Source organism: Plectropomus leopardus, chromosome 12 (genome assembly GCF_026936395.1).
Source record: "Plectropomus leopardus strain MGB_pleo_1.0 chromosome 12, ASM2693639v1, whole genome shotgun sequence".
Taxonomy (NCBI): Eukaryota; Metazoa; Chordata; class Actinopteri; order Perciformes; family Serranidae; genus Plectropomus; species Plectropomus leopardus.
This window is the reverse complement of record NC_142187.1, coordinates 34230986-34252235: the sequence shown is the minus strand read 5'-3', so window position 1 is coordinate 34252235 and position 21250 is coordinate 34230986. Positions and strand designations below refer to the sequence as shown.

General features: G+C 39.3%; 1 protein-coding gene and 1 long non-coding RNA gene across 2 annotated transcripts in view; one reads left to right on the top strand and one right to left on the bottom strand.

The window, feature by feature from the left end:
* Positions 1-21250, top strand: part of myo10 (myosin X) — a 161579-nt gene that overhangs the window by 96633 nt on the left and 43696 nt on the right. The window contains exons 14-21 of the mRNA XM_088085923.1: positions 528-594; positions 882-974; positions 2856-2924; positions 3071-3153; positions 3981-4089; positions 4591-4671; positions 18010-18134; positions 18960-19074. Of these exons, the coding sequence (XP_087942049.1) occupies positions 528-594; positions 882-974; positions 2856-2924; positions 3071-3153; positions 3981-4089; positions 4591-4671; positions 18010-18134; positions 18960-19074 (742 nt within the window). The remainder of the gene's footprint in view (positions 1-527; positions 595-881; positions 975-2855; positions 2925-3070; positions 3154-3980; positions 4090-4590; positions 4672-18009; positions 18135-18959; positions 19075-21250) is intronic.
* On the bottom strand, positions 2926-4680 carry LOC148188142 (uncharacterized). The gene is made up of 2 exons (XR_015778232.1): positions 4485-4680; positions 2926-3139 (listed from the first exon to the last, which is right to left on the bottom strand). It is a non-coding gene; the product is annotated as an uncharacterized LOC148188142 (long non-coding RNA).

The window sequence follows — 21250 nt, the reverse complement described above, 5'->3', positions numbered from 1 at the left end:
TCATTTTTTAACGCTGCTCTACTTTGGCTTATCTCACACGGAAAAATCTGAGCCCTGCAGAGTGCAGCCTGCCAAATATTGTGATTTCACATATACACGAAACATCATGTCGTAGCCACTCGAACCAAAATTGTTACCTGATGTTTCTCAATATTTAGAAAACACAGCTGATGAGGTCGGCGGCCTGAAGGCAGGCGCTCCAAAGCTGCAGCCTCGGAGACTGTTTGTCTTCTGGGTTGGATGTTTTTTGGGATAAAAGGGCGCAAGAATGCAGTTAGCTGCCAACATGTTTGATTGTGGGACTTTCCTACCTGCACATGTGCAAAGCGTCTGTCCGCCAAAATCCTTCAATACTGTTTTAAAAAATCTTGATAAGAAGTTGGGTGCAAACATATTTCGATGTGAAATCTTTAGTCCACCCAAAGATCTGAATAAGACATTAAAGTGGGTTAACTTTCATGCCATTTTTTAAAATTGGCTGTTGAAATGTCTCTGAACGCTGTTATTTTTTTGGTCGCTTCCTGCAGGGAGGGCCTGGTTTGGGTCGACATCAACTGGATGGATAACGGAGAGTGTCTGGATCTGATCGAGAAGGTTAGAGGAGTGAAGGTTTACGTTATGCACAGACTGATGGTGATGCTGATGCAAAGCAAAGTGTTTTTTAAAAAGAGGGAACAGAAAATGACAGATTTGGGAGATAAACAGAAAAAATATTAATAACATGAAATAAATGAAAATCTAAATAAATTCATACATAAAAATCTGAAGCAACAAGAACATTTTTAAAAAAGCAAAACCAGTGTGATAATGACTGCAGTGAGGGTACGTTCAACTAAAGTGATGTTGACATCAATCATGACGCTCTCTCTGTGTTTCCATAGAAACTGGGTCTCCTGGCACTGATGAACGAGGAGAGTCACTTCCCCAAAGCCACAGACGACACCTTACTGGAGAAACTCCACGGCCAGCACTCGGTACGGCTCCGTCTGACGCATTTCGGTCGACCAATCAGCTTATCTCATCAGTTTACCTCCACAGCTCAGCATCATCTCATCAGCAGCTAAAATGTGGTCCAGTTTTTTCTCTCCTGACAGAGTTATTATGGAACAGAAATAATGTCCCTGTTTGACTCTGAGCTGCAGAGACGTCACACAGAGGCTCCAAGAAAAAGTTTAATATTAAGAGATAAGGAAGGAAATAACCTGAAGCCTGCACTTGTGCCGAAAAAAAGATTTTAGGACTTGTTTACAAAACATTTTGTAAAAAAAAACAAAACAACAACAACAGTTAAATAAAATGCAAGAAAATTACCAAATTCTTTTTGAGAATGAATAATATAATGAAAAAAAAAAGAAAATTAGATTTAGGAAAAAAATCTATACAAAGTGCATAAAAATCTAATATTTTTGTAACATAATTTTAATTATTTAATTATAAATATTGTTTTTCCCTAGCTTTGTTCCCTAGACATGTTTCCTTACCTGGATTATTTTTTTTTAATTAAAAAGAAAAAAGAGAGGTTAAAAAAACAACAAAACAAACAAGAAAATGACCCGAGTGCTTAAAAATATAGTAATTTTGTAAAATAATTTTAAATATATATTCATGATCATCTTAAATATTTTTTTCCCTTAGCTTTGTTCTCTAGACATGTTTCCCTCGCTTTTAGAACAAATAATTTTCTAAATCTGCTTATTTTCTCATTCGCTGTGTTTGTGACGTTTATGGACGTGCACCTGCAGAGCGCTCAGGTGCAGGTGAGGTTGAGACTTTATAAAAAGATGACGACCAGACTCTGAGCGGCAGGCGTCCGGAGACACGGTGCTAAAAAAACATAAATTTAGTGATAAATAAAACGCCAGCGGAGTGAATCTGTGAGCGACAGTCCTGCGTAATCCACCTTTACTGTTGTCAGCTGATCTGAGTTCAGCTGCGAGCTTTTGAATGTAGAGCAAACAGCTTGTTTTGATTTAAACTGACGTAACGAGGCAGAAGTCTTTAATTTGAACAAATATGAGAACTTGTAAATATCTGAGCAAATATTTTCTTGGCCGAGCTCATATGGAAACTTTACAGCCTCATTAAAGTGGATTATGATCAAATAAAGAACTGTTTAATATTCCATAGCAGAACCATAAAGACTGTTTCTACTGGGTCCAAAGGGTGACGGTGGCAGTCACATCTTTATTCACACAATCTTTTTTTCATAACAGGGCCATTTTAGATATTTTTTTAAAATGGAGGGCAATTTTCTGAGAAAAAAAAGAGTTTCTGAGATTATTGTCACAAAATTTTAAGAAAAATGTCAGATGTTCTCTGATGATTCTGCTCTGAAATCAGGAGCAGCTATTTCCTTATTGCTAAATCCAGTTTAAAATGATGAGTTCATCCTTAAAAAAGGCATAAAACACATCAGGTGGCAGCGTCTGTGTGGTGAGGTTGATCCAAAGTGGGTTTTTTTACCCCCCCCCAAAAAAAACAACAAAAAAACACTATTTTTTCTGATTCAGTTTTCTTACAAAGTTACGCCTTTACAAACTCAGAATATTTTTTTTTCCTCACAAATTTGTGGCGTTAATCTTGTTAACAGCTCCTTATTTTACAACATCGGTGAGAACAAAGTTTTAGAGATATGATCCGTATCGACAGTCCATCAGCTCGGCCTGCAGGAAACAGCTGGAGAAAAGATTACAGATGTGACGTGAAATCATCTGAAGTTTTCCTCTTTCTCTGAGATGTAGTTTTTGATATACAGAGGAGTGTGTGTGTGCATGCGCGTGTGTGTGTGTGTGTGTGTGTGTTTGTGTGTGTGTGTGCAGAAGTTTTTTTTAACTCTTTCTGTTGTCTTGTTGCAGAAAAACTCTTTCTACGTGAAGCCGCGTGTTGCTGTGCATTACTTTGGAGTCAAGCACTATGCAGGAGAGGTAAGATACTGCCGGCACTGCCTTTGTTTTTCAGATTTCGTTATAGTTTTGTGTTAAAGAACACAGTTTTAAATACATGCGGAGGAGCCGCTCCTCTTGTCTTTGCTCTGTGACGCTCTCTGACGCCCCCCGGTGGCCTGTTGCAGGTGGTGTACGACGTGAGGGGGATGTTGGAGAAGAACAGAGACACTTTCAGAGACGACATCCTCAACCTGCTGAGGGAGAGCAGGTACATTTCAGCATTTCTGACTTTTCTTTATAAAGTAAGAAGCCTGTGGAGGCCGTGACTCACTTCATCCAATCTATTGATTCAATTAACCTTTCGAACACTTTTTCTGATCCAAAAATAACTATTTTCTTAGAAGAATTTAGCCTCCCCGCAGGCTTGCTCCACAGGGAATAACCAAAAAATAACAGACAAGAACTCAACAGAACACAAATAAGTTACCAAACAGGTATTAATGAAAAAGTAATACATTTCATATAAATGAATAAATAAAAATACTTATTAAAAGAATAAAATAAAATAAAATCCATGTCTTATTGCAATGACACCAAGATTGTTGCATCACTTTAAAATTCCAATGATATGGCTGATATGGGTTTAACAGCCAGGATATACAGAGCGCAGACATGCAAGAAAAATGTGTATTTTCAGAACAAATTAATTAATTGATCAAATGAATGAATTTTAAAAAATAACTAAAAATAAAACAAAAATTAATGAATAAATAATCATCTTAATCATCAATAATCAAAACTGAAAAATATTTTTGAGTGTTTTGGTCATACAAATATAAAGATAAACATTCATAGTGTACGTTTTTAAAAGGAGGACGTTTTCGTTAAAAAAAAGTTAAAATAGATTTAAATGACATTATGTAAATGCAGTTCACCATCAATATGGTGCATTATCAGTCACATTCAGGTAAGTACTATTTTTACTTTAAATCATGAAGCTCTTTTCTGCCTCGTCTGCATCTGTGTGTTTGTTAGTGTTTACACATATTCTGCAGCATGTGTGTGTTTTCTGACCGTTTCTGTCTGTTTTGTCAGGTTGGACTTTGTCTACGATCTGTTTGAACACGTACTGAGCCGAAACAAACAGGACACTCTGAAGAGCAGCTCCAAGCACCGACGGCCCACCGTCAGCTCCCAGTTTAAGGTGAGTCACGAAAAAACAACAACAACAACAACAACAACAACAACAACAACAACATGTTTACTGCTGAGAGTTCGTCAAACACGATCAGTGCTAAATACCATGACTGAAACACAACACTGCTCTCTGGTCTTAACCCTTTTAAAATGTACTAGAAAATCACCTGAAAGCTCATTTAAAAATAAAATAACCCCCGAAAAAGAAAAAAAGAAAAGAAAACAAACAAGGAAATAATCGGGGAAGAGTGCTTGTAAAATTGTATCCAAATTTCAAAAATATCACTTAAGTTTTGCGCAAATCTGTGGTGGAAACCCAGCTAACACAGCCAAATCAAAAGGAAACTTAACAATTAGATTAAAAGTCACCATAAATGAAGATTAATACTTATATTTACTTACATTTTCGACAGCAGTCGGTTTCTGAGATTATTTTATGTACCATCGTCTCGTCAGATTTTGCAGTGCGACGGTCTGATCACTAACAGACGTGTTTGCTTTGTTGCAGGACTCTTTGCACTCTCTGATGGCCACGCTCAGCACTTCCAACCCGTACTTTATCCGATGCATCAAACCCAACACACACAAGGTGAGTGCTGATATTCACACACACACACACACACACACACACACACGCACACATCAGGCGATCAGGATGTCAGAGCGCTCAAGTATCACAGGATGTGTGTGAATCATTCGTCATTTTCATAATCAAACAGTCCTCCCCCAACAACCAGCCGCAGACAGGAATGAGAGGCGTCTGGCCCTTTTTGGTGCCCTTTGACCCCAGGTTGCCTAGCAACAGGCTGAAGGAATGGAGAGTACGTGGATAATGTACACAAATGATATACAGGAGCTAGTGGTGGGATTCACCGTGTGTACCGCGACTCCAGACACTGACTGCAGATGATCTACATTCACAGAATATCGCACTTCAGTTTTGTTTATGCAGTGATAAAGCTGTAAATTTCTTAAAGCTTCTGGAAACGTGTCTAAAAAAAAAGTAAGAATGCAGATAATTTATCAAAGTTGAGCGTCTACAAAAATCTGAGTGAAAATAATGTTTGAAACAGCTCATTTTGAGGTTAACGGCGTTTCTCCAGACTGTGGGCAGGTCACGTTTTGATTGACACCTCCTTGGAAACCACCTTTGTCAGCTGTCTCGTCTCCATGACAACAGCCACGGAGCAGAGCAGAGTCCGCGTGGTGCGGCTCTGTCTGTTCCAGCCCTCTGACTCTGGCTGCGTTCATAAACTCACTCTGACGCTCTGCACTAAAACGAGAGAGCTGCTGTTTGACGCCTCGGAGCGTTCTGTTTCTCCGTGAGTTAACGAACGTTCCCACAACATTGGCTAAGGTCGCCTACAAGTTGCAATAAGTTTTTGAAGACAACATTTTAATCTAATGTTCAAAGAACGTTTTAAGGATGTTTATTATTTCTAATAATATTTCTGCAACATTCAGACAATGTTTTGGTGATGTTGAGAGGTGACGGATCATTAAATGTTATTTTATAAAAACGTCAAAGCAACATTCAGAACGATGACTGAGATTACACAACATTTTAAAATGAAAATCATATGTCACATTTTTTGTTGTTAATACAGAATGTTACCCTAAATTTAAGAAGAACATTCTGGGAACTAAAAGAAAACTTGCTGCTGAAAATGTCTTTAATACAGCAGGTCAATTCAAAGTGCTTTACAGAGCAATAACATATAAAAACATGATAAAAGATACAGATTTAAAATAAAAGAGTAAAGAGATAAAATAGAAAGGTAAAATGAATTACTAAAATAATAATAAAAATTGCCATTAAAAATACAGTGCATTGGTTGCATTATTCTCAGAACGTTTTTAGAACCGCACCGAAATCAACGCAGCTTCAGGAAACTGTGAAAACACTAAAATGACAATATTTCAAATTTGGATCAAAGCAAATGTCTGATCACTTTTTATGCTTTTTGTTACACATGTAAGACCCTAAATTACATATTAAGGACGTTTTTGGTGATTTAGGTTCCCAGAGGCTTTAAGAAATCCTTTATGAACAGAGACTGAGGCTGATCCACACAAGCTTAGCACAGTATTGGATTTTGGGTGTGTTTTCTTGATTGACAGCGGACTCTTATCGGTCTTGGAGGTTTTTCTTCTTCGCACCAATCAGACGCCGCTCCCTTTGCTCTGTATTTCATTTCTCCGAAAGATGGCGTCAAAACATCCTCTCAAGGTGATGTCACGTGTCTGTGGTTTAAAAACTGACAGACTCATCGGCACGACTATTCATAGATCAGCGTCTCATCGACATCTCTCTGGCTGCTTCGTCGCTTCATTAGCAGCATCGTTGCAAATGTCAGATGAGTCAAGTTGAAGTCGAAATGTGGTCGGCTCGGAAACACTCGTATTGATTGCTGATGTCAGTAATTATCGATGGTTCCCACGCTTGGTCATCAGTGAGGGTCTGCAACCAGAGAATTTCTGCCGGATAATCAGTCGTCTGGTCGACACTCATTGATGTGTTGAACGTTTTGCACATTTTTCTGTACCCACGTGGTTTCTGATGTAATTCCCAAAAAAGACCGTCATTGTAAAGGCACTGGCTGCTAAGGACATGAAGATGTTGTAAAGCTTTTGGTTTTTGCTGGCAAAGATTGTATCTCCCAGTGCAGAAATGTCTTGGTTTTCATTTTTATCATATACCATAGACTGTCATCTGCAAACCAAGAAAGTCCAACTGAAAAAGAAGTTTGTGAAAATAATAACAGTTGAGAAAAAATGGGAAGTTTTCAGGTGTAATTCGCTCAGGGAGGTAGATTGGAGTTCCCGAGTCTGGATTTGATCAAACTGTCCACCAGCAAAACAGCATCAGCTGTTTTTCAGCTGTTTTATGGCGGAGAAAAGTGACAAAGCTAACGGATGTTGATTCAGAGAATAATTGCAGGGTTTTGGTATTTGATTGTCAGATGTTCATATTATTTTGTCCACCCTCTGTAACCTACCTGAAGTTTTGGGGGTTCTGTGGCTGCATAATATTGTAGTGTTGTATGTTACTGTCTTCATGGATTTTTTAAATGTGTGTGTGTTTGTATGTAGGTGAATGATGTGCATGAGTATAAATGCGCAGCTGCATGTGTGCAGTTTTCATATGTGATTTTATACATTTTCATTTTTATGTTGTAAAACTCATATAAAGACATAGTTCTATTTTTTAATGTAAATTCTGCATTAGTTCAGTTGTTAACTGTGAGCTTGAATGTTAATAAACTCCACTCCGGCCAGATGTGCACGCTCGGAGGTTTGTGACGCAGATGTAAAGTGTCTGTACCGTCACTGAAGACTTCATGTGATTCTGTCCGTCATCTGTGGGGAGTTTTAATCCGCACGGACACAGAGGCTCCCTCTGTCCGTCACCATGTGTGTGTGTGTGTGTGTGTGTGTGTGTGTGTGTGTGTGTGTGTGTGTGTGTGAGTGAGAATCTCAATGTTTTTTGGGTACTGACTGACTGATTTGTAAATTTGGTTTTGAGTCATCATCACCATGTGTGTTTCCATCACAGATTTGCACAAAAATTTAGAGAAATTTTCAAAAATGTCAATAAAACACAATTGCGAGATGACTGCGTCTCCACTGAGTGATGCTGTGCGACTTCTCTGGTGATAGCATCCCAGTAACCATGGCGATGGACGTTCAAAACATTAGCAGCTTTATTTCTATTGCAGCCACCAAACTAGCTGTTATTATTTCCAATCAAAGGCCACGTAGGCGTGTTATGGAGCCATGATGGAAAGGCGAGCCCCTTATACGTGGGAGCGGCCACGTATGAGGGATTTCTGGGAGCTGATAGTCCACGATTTCACAGAGGAAGTGTAGATTTAAAACTTCCAGATGATCCGCTCAACTTTCTCAGAGTTATGTGATGCAATAACAGCTCTGTAGCTCCTGCTGCATCATGAGGGAGCCAGTTCCTACTGACAAGCACAAAAACGTAGCACCATGTGACCTCACAGCATCATGTGACCTCACAGCATCATGTGACCTCACAGCATCATGTGACCTAGAAAAGCCAATAAATGTTTTTCCATTGCAGTTTTGTGAAATTTTGCTTTTTCGAATTGTATGAAATACCACCCTAATGTGAGCATAAAAACGTTTTTTTTTAAATTGACGTTACCATTTGACGTATTTTGTATTCCCAATTTCAATTTGCACATCTTAAAGGGTTAATGGAAACCCGCCTCTTTAGTCCGTCGCTCTGAAGATCAAAACCTATAAAGTCACTCTAAAGATGGAAAGATACAGATACTAATTAACGTGGAAAATCGAGTTTAGTTCGCTCCGTCTGAAGGCCAGTTTCTTCTCTTCTTCTCTGACAAACAGATGGGTAGATAACGGGGACCGTAGATAAGACGCGCTCTTGTGAGTATCCGTCGCGTCCTGTGGGAGACCAGCTGGACAGCCGGCGTGTTTTTATGAGGCGAAACACGACCGTCTGGACTCCTCTTCTGATCGAATGTTAAACAAGGCGCCATGATGACTTTTGAATGAGGCTTAATTCAGTGAGAGAAGGAGGTGGGGGGGGGGTCCCCAGGGGACACAAGGGTCAGAGCGACACGGCACGTGGCCCCTAAAAGCCCCCGAGAGGCGTCCCTGTCGCCTGCCAGTTCGACTCTGAGCAGGTGTCAGAGGGGAGGAGAGAAAAGAGGAGGCAAACTCAGAAACCTTCAGGCTCAGCTTTTCTATTTTCTTCTTTTTGACATTTTAAAAAAGTATTTTAAGAAAGTGAGATTAACCCTTCGACACCTGTGTTGACATTAGTTTTCTTTCAGGTACCTTTCACGAGCTCTTTAACCCTTTGAAACTCGGTTTGATGTGCGAAAAAAGCAATAACCGACTTTGCAAGAAATGTCCCACGAAGTGCAGACAAATGAGTCAAAGGTGACAAGAACATTACACAAAAAATGTTTTTTTAAAAAGGGAACTTAAAAAAAACTTTTTTTAACAAAAAAAATTTAACATTTAAAATACAGAAAAAAAACATACAGAAAAAATATTAAAATCTTAATTTTAATCTTAAAATCAAATACATACATATTTTTCATTTTTAGCACTTTTTAGGACAGCTTTTTTTTAAGTTGCTGGTTACCTTCTCCCCTGGTTTTTAAAAGAAATTAAACCAATTGGCTCAGGTTTCAAAGGGTTAACAGACCAGCAGTGATTTCGGGGGCAGCGATGTAACGTGTGTTGGGAAGGCCTGCAGGGTCACGAGACTCCTGCAGATGGTTGGTGGAGTCTCTGTGGAAATATCAATATATTGACCGAATGCGTAATAGTGCGGACAGATTGTTGGCTCCAAATACAACTAGGACACACATAGACACGCAAACACACACACACGCAAACACACACACACACACACACACACACACACACACATTTTTGCATGTATCGTACACTTTCTAATAGTCACACACTGAGACAGTGTGCAGTAAAGTGAAGTCTGATAGCAGTCTCTCTCTCTCTCTGTGACATTTTAATTTGTTTTAAATCTCTCTGGTTGGATATAAACCTTTTATTGTACCAAAGAAGACATTTATACAAGACTACTCCTTAAAGGAAAATTCTGCTATATTTATTTACAGTGTTTTCGGTTGTTTTTGCGGATCCACGTATATGAGGATCTTTTTCACGATGTTATCATATGAACTTAAAGGAAAGATTATTCTGTTTTCTGTAGGTCTGTTCTCATCTAAATGTGGCCTAAATCTTCCAGCTGAACTTCAGTTTCTCGTGAAATCTTTTGAATTCTTTTCTTTGACTCAGGTTGAATGTAAACAAAGAAATAAGCTCATTTTGGATTAGCTAAAATATACAAAACCTAAAATGTGACTGCGTATGAGTTTTTTTTAATCTGTCTTTCTCTCCTGTTTAAAATCTCCTCTTTGAGAGAGATGAAAAAACACCGTTTGTGACGGACTAACTGTGACAAATGTCAGAAGTACCTGTTTGGCAACAGAAAGGAGCTCATGAAAAGCTTCCAGCTGGTAAATGATACATGATGAACTCTTTTTTTATTTCTTTCTTTCTTTTTTTATCTTTTAACTGTTATATATTTATTGATTTGTACACTTTATCTCAGTCTGTTGGCATTTACAGACATTTCCCTTTGTGTCTGTGTTTGGCACAACAACTCCAATTCATGCTTACGTGAACACGCACACACACACACACACACACACACACACACACACACACACTCACTCCTTCACTAAAAGCTGTCATCCTCATCATCTACGCTCATCAAATGATGCAGTCGCTCGTCACCGCAGCAACACCATCCACCATCCCAGGCAGCAGTATAGCTTGTGTGTATGTGTGTTTGTGTGTGTGTGTGTGTGTGTGTGTGTGTGTGTGTGTGTGTGTGTGTGTGTGTGTGTGTGTGTGTGCACATGTGCTTGTGTGCATGTTTTGACAGTAATAACAAGTGACTATGGAGACTGATCAGAGTCCATTGATTTCGACTGGTCCTGCACAGGCTGTCAAAATAATGAAATATATAAATATATATATAAAACTCTGAGATTTAAAGATTACATTTATGAAAAGCCAGGTTAAATAAATAGGTTTTTCAGTGCATATTAACAAAAGCTTGTTTGTGTGTATCTTAAAACCCAGCAGCAGAAGATCTGAAGCAACAAATCTACCTTAAAATCTGTTCCATAATATGCTTTTTTACTGGGATACAATGAGAAATATTTTTTAAAAAATGATAAGATCACAGTTGATATGATGCGATGGGAAGCTGATTGATGATAAGCTCACGTTCAGTCCAGTTCAGCCAGTCTGAGGCAGCGACGCACCAGTTCATCAGACCAGTGAGCTGCTCTGAGCGGACACAAAAGTCACCACACCACGTTTGAATGTAAACAGCCTGCTCTTTCTTTCACACACACACACACACACACACACACTGTCAGGCCCTACAAGTGGCCAGCACAAATTAGCCTCAGCAGGAGACGCATCGCCATGGCAACCACGGCCCTCCCTCCCCACACAAAAAGGGGAGTGGAGTTCTGGGTTTGAAAGCCTTTGTTTGACTCTGTGGTGGCAGAGTGTGTGTGTGTTTGTGAGTGTGTGCATGTGTGTGTCTGAGCCGCTCACAGGCAGGCAGACAGCAGCTCTGGGAAGTTTTCTGTCGTTTTCTGATTTGTTTCTGTCTGATCTGACAAACCCTGAAGGAGGCGAAGCTCTGAGCGAGGATGCACGGTGAGACCTGATGCATGATTTTTTAAATGGGCAGTGTTCAAGCGCGCGCTTGTTGCACGAGGTTTAAGCGTCCAGCTGAGGGGTTTAGTGCTGTGGAATGGGGCGAGATGCAGCCGTCTGTGTGCAGCTACATTACAGAAGCGTTAGGCGAGTTTCTTTATCATCCAGGCTGGTCTTTAGTTTGATTTGCAGTCTTTTGCACACTTTTGCACACAAATGTCTTGTTACTATTCACTGAAGAAAGTGGCATACAAGGAAAATTTCGGATGTCTGAAGGTGTTTTTAAATGAGACATTCATATCCAATTCTCCTGCTCGATCAGTTTAGATTTTTTGGACCAAAACAGCAAATTAGATGGTGAAATAGATCTGCAGTGGTAAACCTGGATTGACATCACTTTTTCTGTGCTGTTTTCAGACGCCTTTCATAAGCAATTAAACCTTCCAAACATGAGCAAAATGGTTTTATTTATTTAAGTTAAAAGAAATTAGAAGATTTTGAAAATTATTTTTGAAAAACCAGGGGGAAAATTCCAGAAAACTATATTTTTATTATCATGTTCGTATATTTAAAAATATTTTTACAGAATTATTATAATTTTTAAGCTTTTTTTCCCTGGTCATTTTGTTGCTTTTGTTTTGTTTAAATGTTGTTATTGTTTTTTGTTTTGCCAATTTCTAGGAAATTCTTGATGATTTTTGGTGCAGTTCTTATTAAGTTGCTCATTGCCTTCTGTCCATGTTTTTGAAAACAATAATGCCAATTTGCTGAGGTTTCAAAGGGTTAAGTGTGATCAAATCAATATGTGGACCGCTGCAGTTTACAAAGTGCATGCTTATATTTAATTGGGAAAACTGTTAAAGCTTATTTATGCTTTGTTGAAAATCTCAGTTCAAAAAATCAAGTTGCACATTTGAAGAAAACCCAGTTCTGACCAGAACACGTCATTTTCTACCAATCGATGATCAACAAATGTGCGACATCTTATTTCTGAAGAACTACGAAAAGATCCCATCATTGTCATTAATGCTGTGTAGTTATATAATGCGACATACGGGACGAACAGTCAGTCCCTCCGGTGTTTCCTGTTTGTCGTCTCGTTTATTGGACTCGATGGCTTTCAGAACTAAAGTGATCCACATTGAGTTTCAAGAGCAGACCGTCTTAATTCAGAGGGAGCCTGCAGGTCTGTGAGCTTTGTGACTGTTCTTCTAACGGAGGCTGGAACGTAAAACATAACGAGAAGTAGTTTCTCTGTTTTGATTTCTCTTTTAGTTAAAGATTACCAGACGTCACTGCTGTTGATCCGTCAGTCTGAAATCGATTTTTGCGATGCTAGAATGAGGCGCTCTGTCGTGCCAGGGGTTTTGGGTACTGGAGCTGATTCAAGACGTTTTATTCAGTTGTGAATGACGATAGGAGCTCAGATAATGGAGACCGAGTCAGCGGCAGTAAAGTTTTAATTTCATGTGTTTCCCGTCAGTAGCATTACCTCTGCAGGTTTCCTTTGTATCACTGATGTTTATGAGAAATTCAAACCCACCAGAATCCTCCTCCAAACTGGGTCAGACCTAAATCCAGCCGGGTCAGGGATTAAGGCTGGATTTATGTCCTTCTATGAGCGGAAAACATTGTTCCAGGGATTCCCCAAAACTCAGCGGAGGAGCTCCTACTGAGCAGTGAGAGATAATCCCTGCTGGCTCCCACACTCAGACCTGGACGCCCAGAAGGAAACAAGACTCCTGACAAAGAGACTCAGAGGTCTTTGGGCTCCAGATGCTCTCAGATGTTCTTAGTCCCGTTTAAAGCAGGAATGTTGATCCGTACAGAGTCTCACAATGCCTCCAACTTTATCGGTAAAACAGAATACGTAGAAGATCCAACTTCTCGGACGTGAGGACTGGTTTTGGACCGTTGGTCAGACAAAAGAAACAAAAAGTGTCTCTTTGGATTTTTGGATCTTTTGGCAGGTTTCCATTAAAGATTTGCACAATACTTAAGTGATATTTTCAAAATGCTGATAAAACAAAAATTGTGAGATGAGTGTGTTTCTACTGAGTGACTTCTCCTCTGGTGATAACATCCCAGTAACCATGGCGATGGATGTTCAAAACATTAGCAGCTTTATTTCTGTTGCAGCCACCAAACTAGCCGTCATTATTTCAATCCAAGGCCACGTAGGCGTGTTATGTGACGCAATAACAGCTCTGTAGCTCCTGCTGCATCATGAGGGGACACGCACATAGCCATAGCATCATGTGACCTGGAAAAGACTAAAAAGAGTTTCCGTTGTGGTTTTGCAAAATACGGCTTTTTTTTGAATCACATGAAACATCACCTCATGTGAGCATAGAAACTCTTTAGAATAGAAACGTTTTTTGGAAAATGTTTTCGTGTTTGAAGGTTAATGGAAACCTGCAATTGTGATTTTACGGTATAAATCTAAAAAATCTAAAAAATGTTAAGATTCTTCAATATTCAATATTGAAATCTTCATTTTTGAGGTTTCCAGTGCAGTCGTTTTCCTATCGTTTTTCTAAAGCGCTCTAAGATGCCTCTGAGTCAGTATTTTCTGGGTGATGAGGTTGTTGCCACTCCGGGCGCTAAAGTGCATTTTCAACGATATAGTTTTTGGGAAAGCAGAGTGTCAGAACCGTGGGAACCTGAATTTTTCTGCATTGACACAAACGAGCATTCAAACTTCATCCAAGGTTTCCCAGTCTTTGCTTCACATTTCATCGGTCTACAGTGAGTTGTCAAGAGGTCATTTGAAAATCTTAAGAATATTTGCTGAAATCAAACTAAAATCGACTAAAGTAAGAAGATTCAGGATCTTGAGGCGCTCTGCTCTCTGTACCGTCTTACTGTTGGAGAATGATGGACGTCTCATCCTTAGTTTGCTTGTCCCCCCCCCCGCTGGTTCCCGACCCCCTCGGGAGCGGACTACCACGCCCCCCTTTTGTCCTGTTGAATGTCCCGAGCTTTTGAGTCTGTAAGCGGGGAAGTTAGGCTGAGAAAGACACTGAGTTCGCCCCTCGGGCTTTTGTTGTCACGGCCCTGTAGAGGCCTGAGATGGTCTGCCTGCCTCTGGATGCTGATTTACATCATTGTTGTTGTTCTGAGCTGATGAATCGTGGGAGTGTAGCTGACTAATCCCAGAGGAAGTATTCTTAATACTCATCATTCTCCCCAAATGCACATAAATGATCATTAGTCCGACTCTGAAACTGAGGACGTTGTTCTGTTTCTTAATGGGTGTTATGAAAACAATTTTGAATTAAATTATATGGTTTAGAGAGGCCTAATATCCAAACAAACCCACCAGTTTTTGAAAACTTGAATTCTGTGCTACATGGCCAGAAATATGTGGACAGTTTCAGACATGCGACAGTCAAACAGGTGCATTAATCTGCTGCTCTATCAGCCTCTGATTGTCTGGTTCCAGTTTCCTCCAGATGTTGAAACTGCTGCAGAGGTTTTTCTCCCATTAAGCCACAAGAGCATTTTAGGTGTTTTCTAAAATCTCACTGTATGTTTTAACATTTCTCTGCACTGGAACAAAGAGGCCCAAACCATGAAAACCAGCTGCACATCAAACTATAAAGAGGAACAAAGCCCATTTTCAGAATGAATACATTTTATAGTCAGCGGCTGCATGCAGGTTTTTTAAACACGGGTAAACCGGCTAAATGGCTGTATTTCCAAACTGAACTTACCGCTCTGTCAGCTGGAGTGTGTTTTCACATTTTCACAAATACTGAGTACAATAAGCACTTAGCTCCAAAGATAGAAAAGACATTCATTGAATAGTTTGACAAAGACGTGAAAAAAATTTGAGACTTTTGTGATACATTTTGTGTCAAATATTCAAACCTTGACACTAATTTCTAAGGTACAAAAGCTGTTTTCATGTCAGTTTGAGCTATTCATCCCCACTTCAGGCAGCTTTAGTTTCTACATTATTAGAAATACTGAATAGAAAGAATAAAATGGACCTGATGTAATGGATCTGAGGTAGAAGACGTCATGGCTGAAGTGAGAGAGGATCCTCTTCAGCTGCAGACCTTTTTTTTGTTTTTCAAATTGACACAGCGTGACGCTCCTCCAGACTGTTCCAGAAACTGAAATAAAGGTAGAAAAGAAGAATGAAAAAGAAATTTCATTCACCGAGTTGGTCAAGCGACTGTTTACGAGTCGCCGAAAGAGCCGTTGCCAGAATCTGAGCAAAAAAGAGGAAACGATAGAGATAGTAAACAGGAGGCAAAGAAAGGCAGGAGGCAGAGGGCAGCTTCCTGACACCGCTCGGCTTTGTGCGCCGCGGCCTGGACGTATGCAAATGTCAGTTATGCTAATGAGGTTCTTCTCTGTCGCCGGTGGCAGTTAAAGGGCGCCATTCAATCACCCAGTCAAGATCTGGTGGTGAATTGGCCTCCCTTCATCTCTGCGGCTCAAATGGGCCATCATCGGGCTATCAGGGGAGACGGGCGCTGAATAAAAGGGGCATTACGAGCGGGCATGAAAGCCCCCTCTCATTCTGAGCCCCCTGACGCCCACCGAGGTTACAGGGCGAGAGGGGTCCCCGGGAAAATGGCTTTCACTGAATGCACTTCTGTAAGTCATAATGGTATCTCACTGCCAAGTGTGCTCTGTGGAGGGTTTTGATTTGTTGCTGGCTGCTGCTGTCGTATGTACTCGTGTGTGAGTGGTATGCGGCGTTATGTATGTGAAGAACTGGCGTTTAAAGGGATGGAAGTGGCGTGGGGGTTTGGCTGTAGACGTCATATGACGAAGGTTGACTGATTCAGCACTCAAAGGAATTTAAAGGACAATTTTTTGCAGCTGTTTTGCATGTTTTGGATCAAAGTTCTGGTTTTAAAACCTACAAACTGGTTCAGTCTGTGTGTTTCCAGCAGCAGGCAGCTTTTTTTTGACCAAACAAGCGAAGATAAACTCACTGCTCACTGCAGCAGCAAACAGCATCCAGACACAGTTAGACACAACCTGGTGAGGGAAGTGAAACTTTTAGCAGCTAAAGCTCTTTATAAAGAGGCAGATATTTTATCAGGAGTTGGTGGAGAACAAAACGAGAGCTAAAAGGAGAGTGACAACGAGATCCCAAAGAAATACGTGAAGTGAACACAAACTCTGAACACCACATGTCATAGTAGGGGCACTTATTTTGTTGAAATTTGCATGACGACAGCACAGTTGGGTTTTGGCACCAAAACTACTTTGTAAGGTTTAGATAATGAATTTTAAATAAATAAAATATTGATATAATATTGAATACATGTGCTTGAAGTGGTAGTACAGTGTAATGTTATGTAAGTACTTAAAGTGACTACATAGGCCACATAAAGTGACCTAAGTAGTTAAAGTGATGTAAGAATATGGAGTGAGTATGTACAGTGACTTGGGTACGTAAAGTAAGTACGTAGAGTGACATAAGCACGTAAATTGACCTAACAACATTCAGTGATCAAAGTACATAAAGTGACGTAAGTATGTAAATTGACATAAACATGTAAAGAGATGTAAGCACATATAGTGATGTAAAGTGACATAAGTACACTAAAGGACGTAAAGTGCCAGCACATAATGTCAAAAGAATACTTACCACATTGTTGTTTCACATATTTCTGTGAGACCAGGTAAGAGAGTGATTATGAAGCTGACTTTGATCAGTGGGAGACAAACAGACATTTGCTTTGTGTTTGCTGTTCAGCATGAACACTTAATAAAGTAACACGTCAGATGTGTTTTCAGCTTCTTCCACTTGTACCCCCAGTAGCCAAAAAAGAAAAAAAACCTTCCATAAAACCTTGTCAGCGTTTTTAAATGTCCTTTTCTATGTAGAATGCAAACAACAAAGCACAATTTGTTACATTTAACCCTTTCACCCGTGTAAAGTACGCCTTATAATAACCCTGTGAGTGCTCTCAAACAGTTATTGAGTCTGAATATAAAATCAATCACCACAGCTGTGAAAAACTGACACCTACGTCAAACGCTGCTGGATGAGAGGATCACATTGTGCACGGCGTCCTAGATTAATCGATGACGTTATAAAAATGTCCTGAGAGCAGCGGCTGCATTGACTGGACTGAGCTGCAGAGGACACATCAATGAAAGTGTCCTGCGGTGTTAAAGTGTCCTGTTGTCACTGAGTGAAAATCATCAGCTGATGCTGCAGGATACTGTTGGATCCTCTCTGTTTTGGGTTGATTTTTGTGTTTTTGGGAAATTTGTTGGTTATTTTAAGTTGATTTTTTAATGTTATTGGAACATATCGACGTGACTTTCGTTGTTGTGTGAAATCAGCATAAATTTAGTAAAGAATATTAGGATGTTTTTCATTAATAACAGCAAAAGATATATTGTCTTGTCTTAAACTTGAAAACACAATAAAATGGTAACGATATTAATAGATAGGATTTATACAGCACCTTCTAAGTACTCAAAGATGCTCCAATACATATGTGCTTTAAACTGGTGTAAAATTACATTGGATTTATGATGTTTTAATCATTTTATGACATATTTAACCATTGTTTAAAGATCTTCCTAAGGCCCAAAAGTGGCTATGTCAGATGTAAATGTGACAATCTTCAGCAAAATGTACTTATTTTTATCCTAAATTTCTATTTTCACCGTCTGCGTCTAGATGCCTGACCAGTTTGATCAGACGTTGGTTCTGAACCAGCTCAGATACTCCGGCATGTTGGAGACGGTCAAGATTCGACGCACTGGATTCCCCATCAGGAGACCTTTCCAAGACTTCTGCTCCAGGTTTGTCTCTACACACCAACACTGATTTTACTGATGGTTTTGTCCACGATGCTCTGTCTGTCTGAATCTCTGCAGGTTAGCAACAACAGATAACAAAAAAAGCAGATGTTTTATTAACCCTGTAAAACTTGATTTTTTTCCTTGAACATGGGAGGAAGGCAGTGAGCACTGAAAGAAGAAATGACCCAAAGATTAGCAAGAAATTGGTAAAGAAAAAAAAAAAAAGTACTTGAAAATTAATGGAAGATTGATGGAAAAAAAAGTTAAATAAATAATAATTTTAAAAAATCAGTAACAGAAAGAAAATTTTTAAAAAGTGCTCAAAAATCATAATAACTTTTTTAACAAAATCTTAAATGCGTAATTGCAATATTTAAAAATGTAGTTTTTCCCTAGCTTCTTAAAAATTATTTTCTAAATCTGTTAATTTCTTGCATTTTGTCAAACACTTCTTACCAAGTTGCCGATTGCCCTTTTCCACATTTTTGAAAGAAACAGCACCAACTTGCTCAGGGTTCAAAGGGTTAAATTCCAATATTCTCCATGTAGTCTCATTTCCTAAATCAGTAAAAACAAAATTAATGCTATGAGTAAGTATATTAGTTAAGTTGAGGGGAGAAAAAACCCATATCAATCTGCAGGCAATAGAATGAAAAGATCCTGAACATCAAGATTAAAACAAAATCAAACGCTGTAGAATTACCTTTTGGTCTTTTATTGGTAAATATTCAAACAAGATGCAAATACGATCCTTGCTGCTCTGTCCTGTAAACCACATCAGGACATCTGGACTCGAACTCTCTGCTTTACCTCGCCGCTCTGCAGGTACAAGGTGTTGATGCGGGGCGTGACGATGCCGGACGACCCCCGGGGGAGCTGCATCCAGCTGCTGCACCTCTATGACAGCAGCAGCGCAGAGTGGCAGCTGGGAAAGACCAAGGTGAGGGACACGTGCTTTTAGTTATTTATATTCTTTATTTAACCAGATAAAAAACCATTGAGATCAGGATCTCTCTTAGTTATATACTCACAGTAAGTTATTTTGACATTTTTGCATCCTTTTTTGATGATTTTATTGAATTTGACCACATAAATATCCCCTTTGAGAAATAAGAAGTGGAGGACTTTAGGAGGTTGTCCTTGTAGGTTTTTTTTTCACTTGCACTTTTGTCCTCTTCGAGTCGAATCATGCTAAGTCCATTGCTGTTCCCATCGGTAGTTTAAAAGCACTAAGTCATGCTGAGCCATGCCCAAAATCTCCGAGCGATCAGGCTGTGCAGAAACATGGTTCACTTTTTTTGTTCCTGCACTGTAAAATCTGACAAATTGATCTTACTTAAAATAATCTTGTAAACAAATTACCTTGAAAAGAGAAGGTAAATGTAACTATTTATGTTTACTTTATGTTTTAGTGTTCACTTCGAATGTAGATGTATTTGCTTAATTTTGTGAAGTTGTTGCAACTTAAAAATGACAAGTGAAATTACCTTGTTATCATCTTCAGTAAATTAAGTCATTCTGACTTTACTGGATCATCACAAAAAATGATTTTGTCAATGATGAACTAGTTTGCAGCCAGCAGAATACAGATATATTGTATAGTAAAATATAAGCTAAACTTCAAATAAAATTAACAACTAGATATAAATTAAACATAAACTAAGACATATTTCTATTTACTTTCATTTTCAAGGCAATCAGATTCCTTGTTTTTTCAAGTGAAATCAACTTGTCAGATTTTACAGTGTAGAACTGATGTAATTTGTGTTTGAAAATCGGTGAAGGCGTCTTTGACTTATTCAAAACTGTATTTCTGAAAGAAAATTATATTCCCCCGAAACAATTTTCCCACTGATTTGCATTTTCTGTCTATCAGCGGTAAAAATGTTTCCCTCCTGCTCAGCTCTCCTCAGTATAATTGATTTTTTTTCCTGAATGTCCTGACGTTCATTCTGCCTGTGGCTCACACCAGCTGATCCCTGTTCTCCTTCCTAACGAGAATATGACTAGATGCAGACTCACTCTCCCGATCCGTGTCAGTTGCACTCTGCACCCCTAAAGGCTTAATTTGGCTTCATGCGTCTTACAAATCCAGCTTGGTGAAACCACCTGTGTGGCTGCCGGCTCTGAGTGTGTGTGTGTGTGTGTGTGTGTGTGTGTGTGTGTGTGTGTGTGTGTGTGTGTGTGTGTGTGTGTGTGTGTGTGTGTGTGAGAGATACAGATTATAAATAATTGAAGTCCAGAACACCTGAAGCGTAGAATCCAACAGTTATTGGATCCAGTCTGCATCCCCTCAGTCTACTGCACTCTGCTTCCACTGCACAGCATCAGAAAGAGTATGACTACTGCCAGCGTGTGTGTGTGTGTGTGTGTGTGTGTGTGTGTGTGTGTGTGTATATATGTGTGTATGTGTGTGTGAATGCTGTGGGGAAATGACAGATGGGGGACACAGATCCCTAATCACAGCATGACCAAGTGAAGCTGCAAGAGGTGGCAGCAGTGGAGGATGCATGTATGTGTGGGAGGACAGATGAAGGGTCATTAGTGTGTGTGTTTGTGTGTGTGTGTGTGTGTGTGTGTGTGTGTGTGTGTGTGTGTACAGGTCCAATGAGACCACAGTAACAGGTAGCACTCAGGTGTCACCTGAATGAGAAAAATATGAGCTCAGTTCATCCATCTGCCAGTTTTTACATGCATTTGTGTATGAACTGAAAGTCTTAGAAAGCATACATAAACGGCTCAAATGTTGCAGAATATATTTAATTTTCCAAACCACAAATAAAGAATATGATGTCTTGTTTAAAAGAGCATGCAAAAAAAGGATTAAAAAATCAATCCTTACACTACAAGGTTACCAAGTCATAGGAAACCTTAAAAAAGTCTTAGATTATCACAATCATATTTTCCAGGCCTGGAAAAGTAATTGAATTAGTAAACAAAACAAAAGTGTAGCTTTTGACGTAGCTCTAGTTTGTGACTATGTTACAACATTCATCTCCCTTTATATATGCCAGCGGGGAATATTTGTGTTTGAATAGAGCAACATTTATTGATTTATTGATTGTTATTATTACGTAAACCATTTTATAAAATGGGTGTATGAGTAAAAAGTCTCA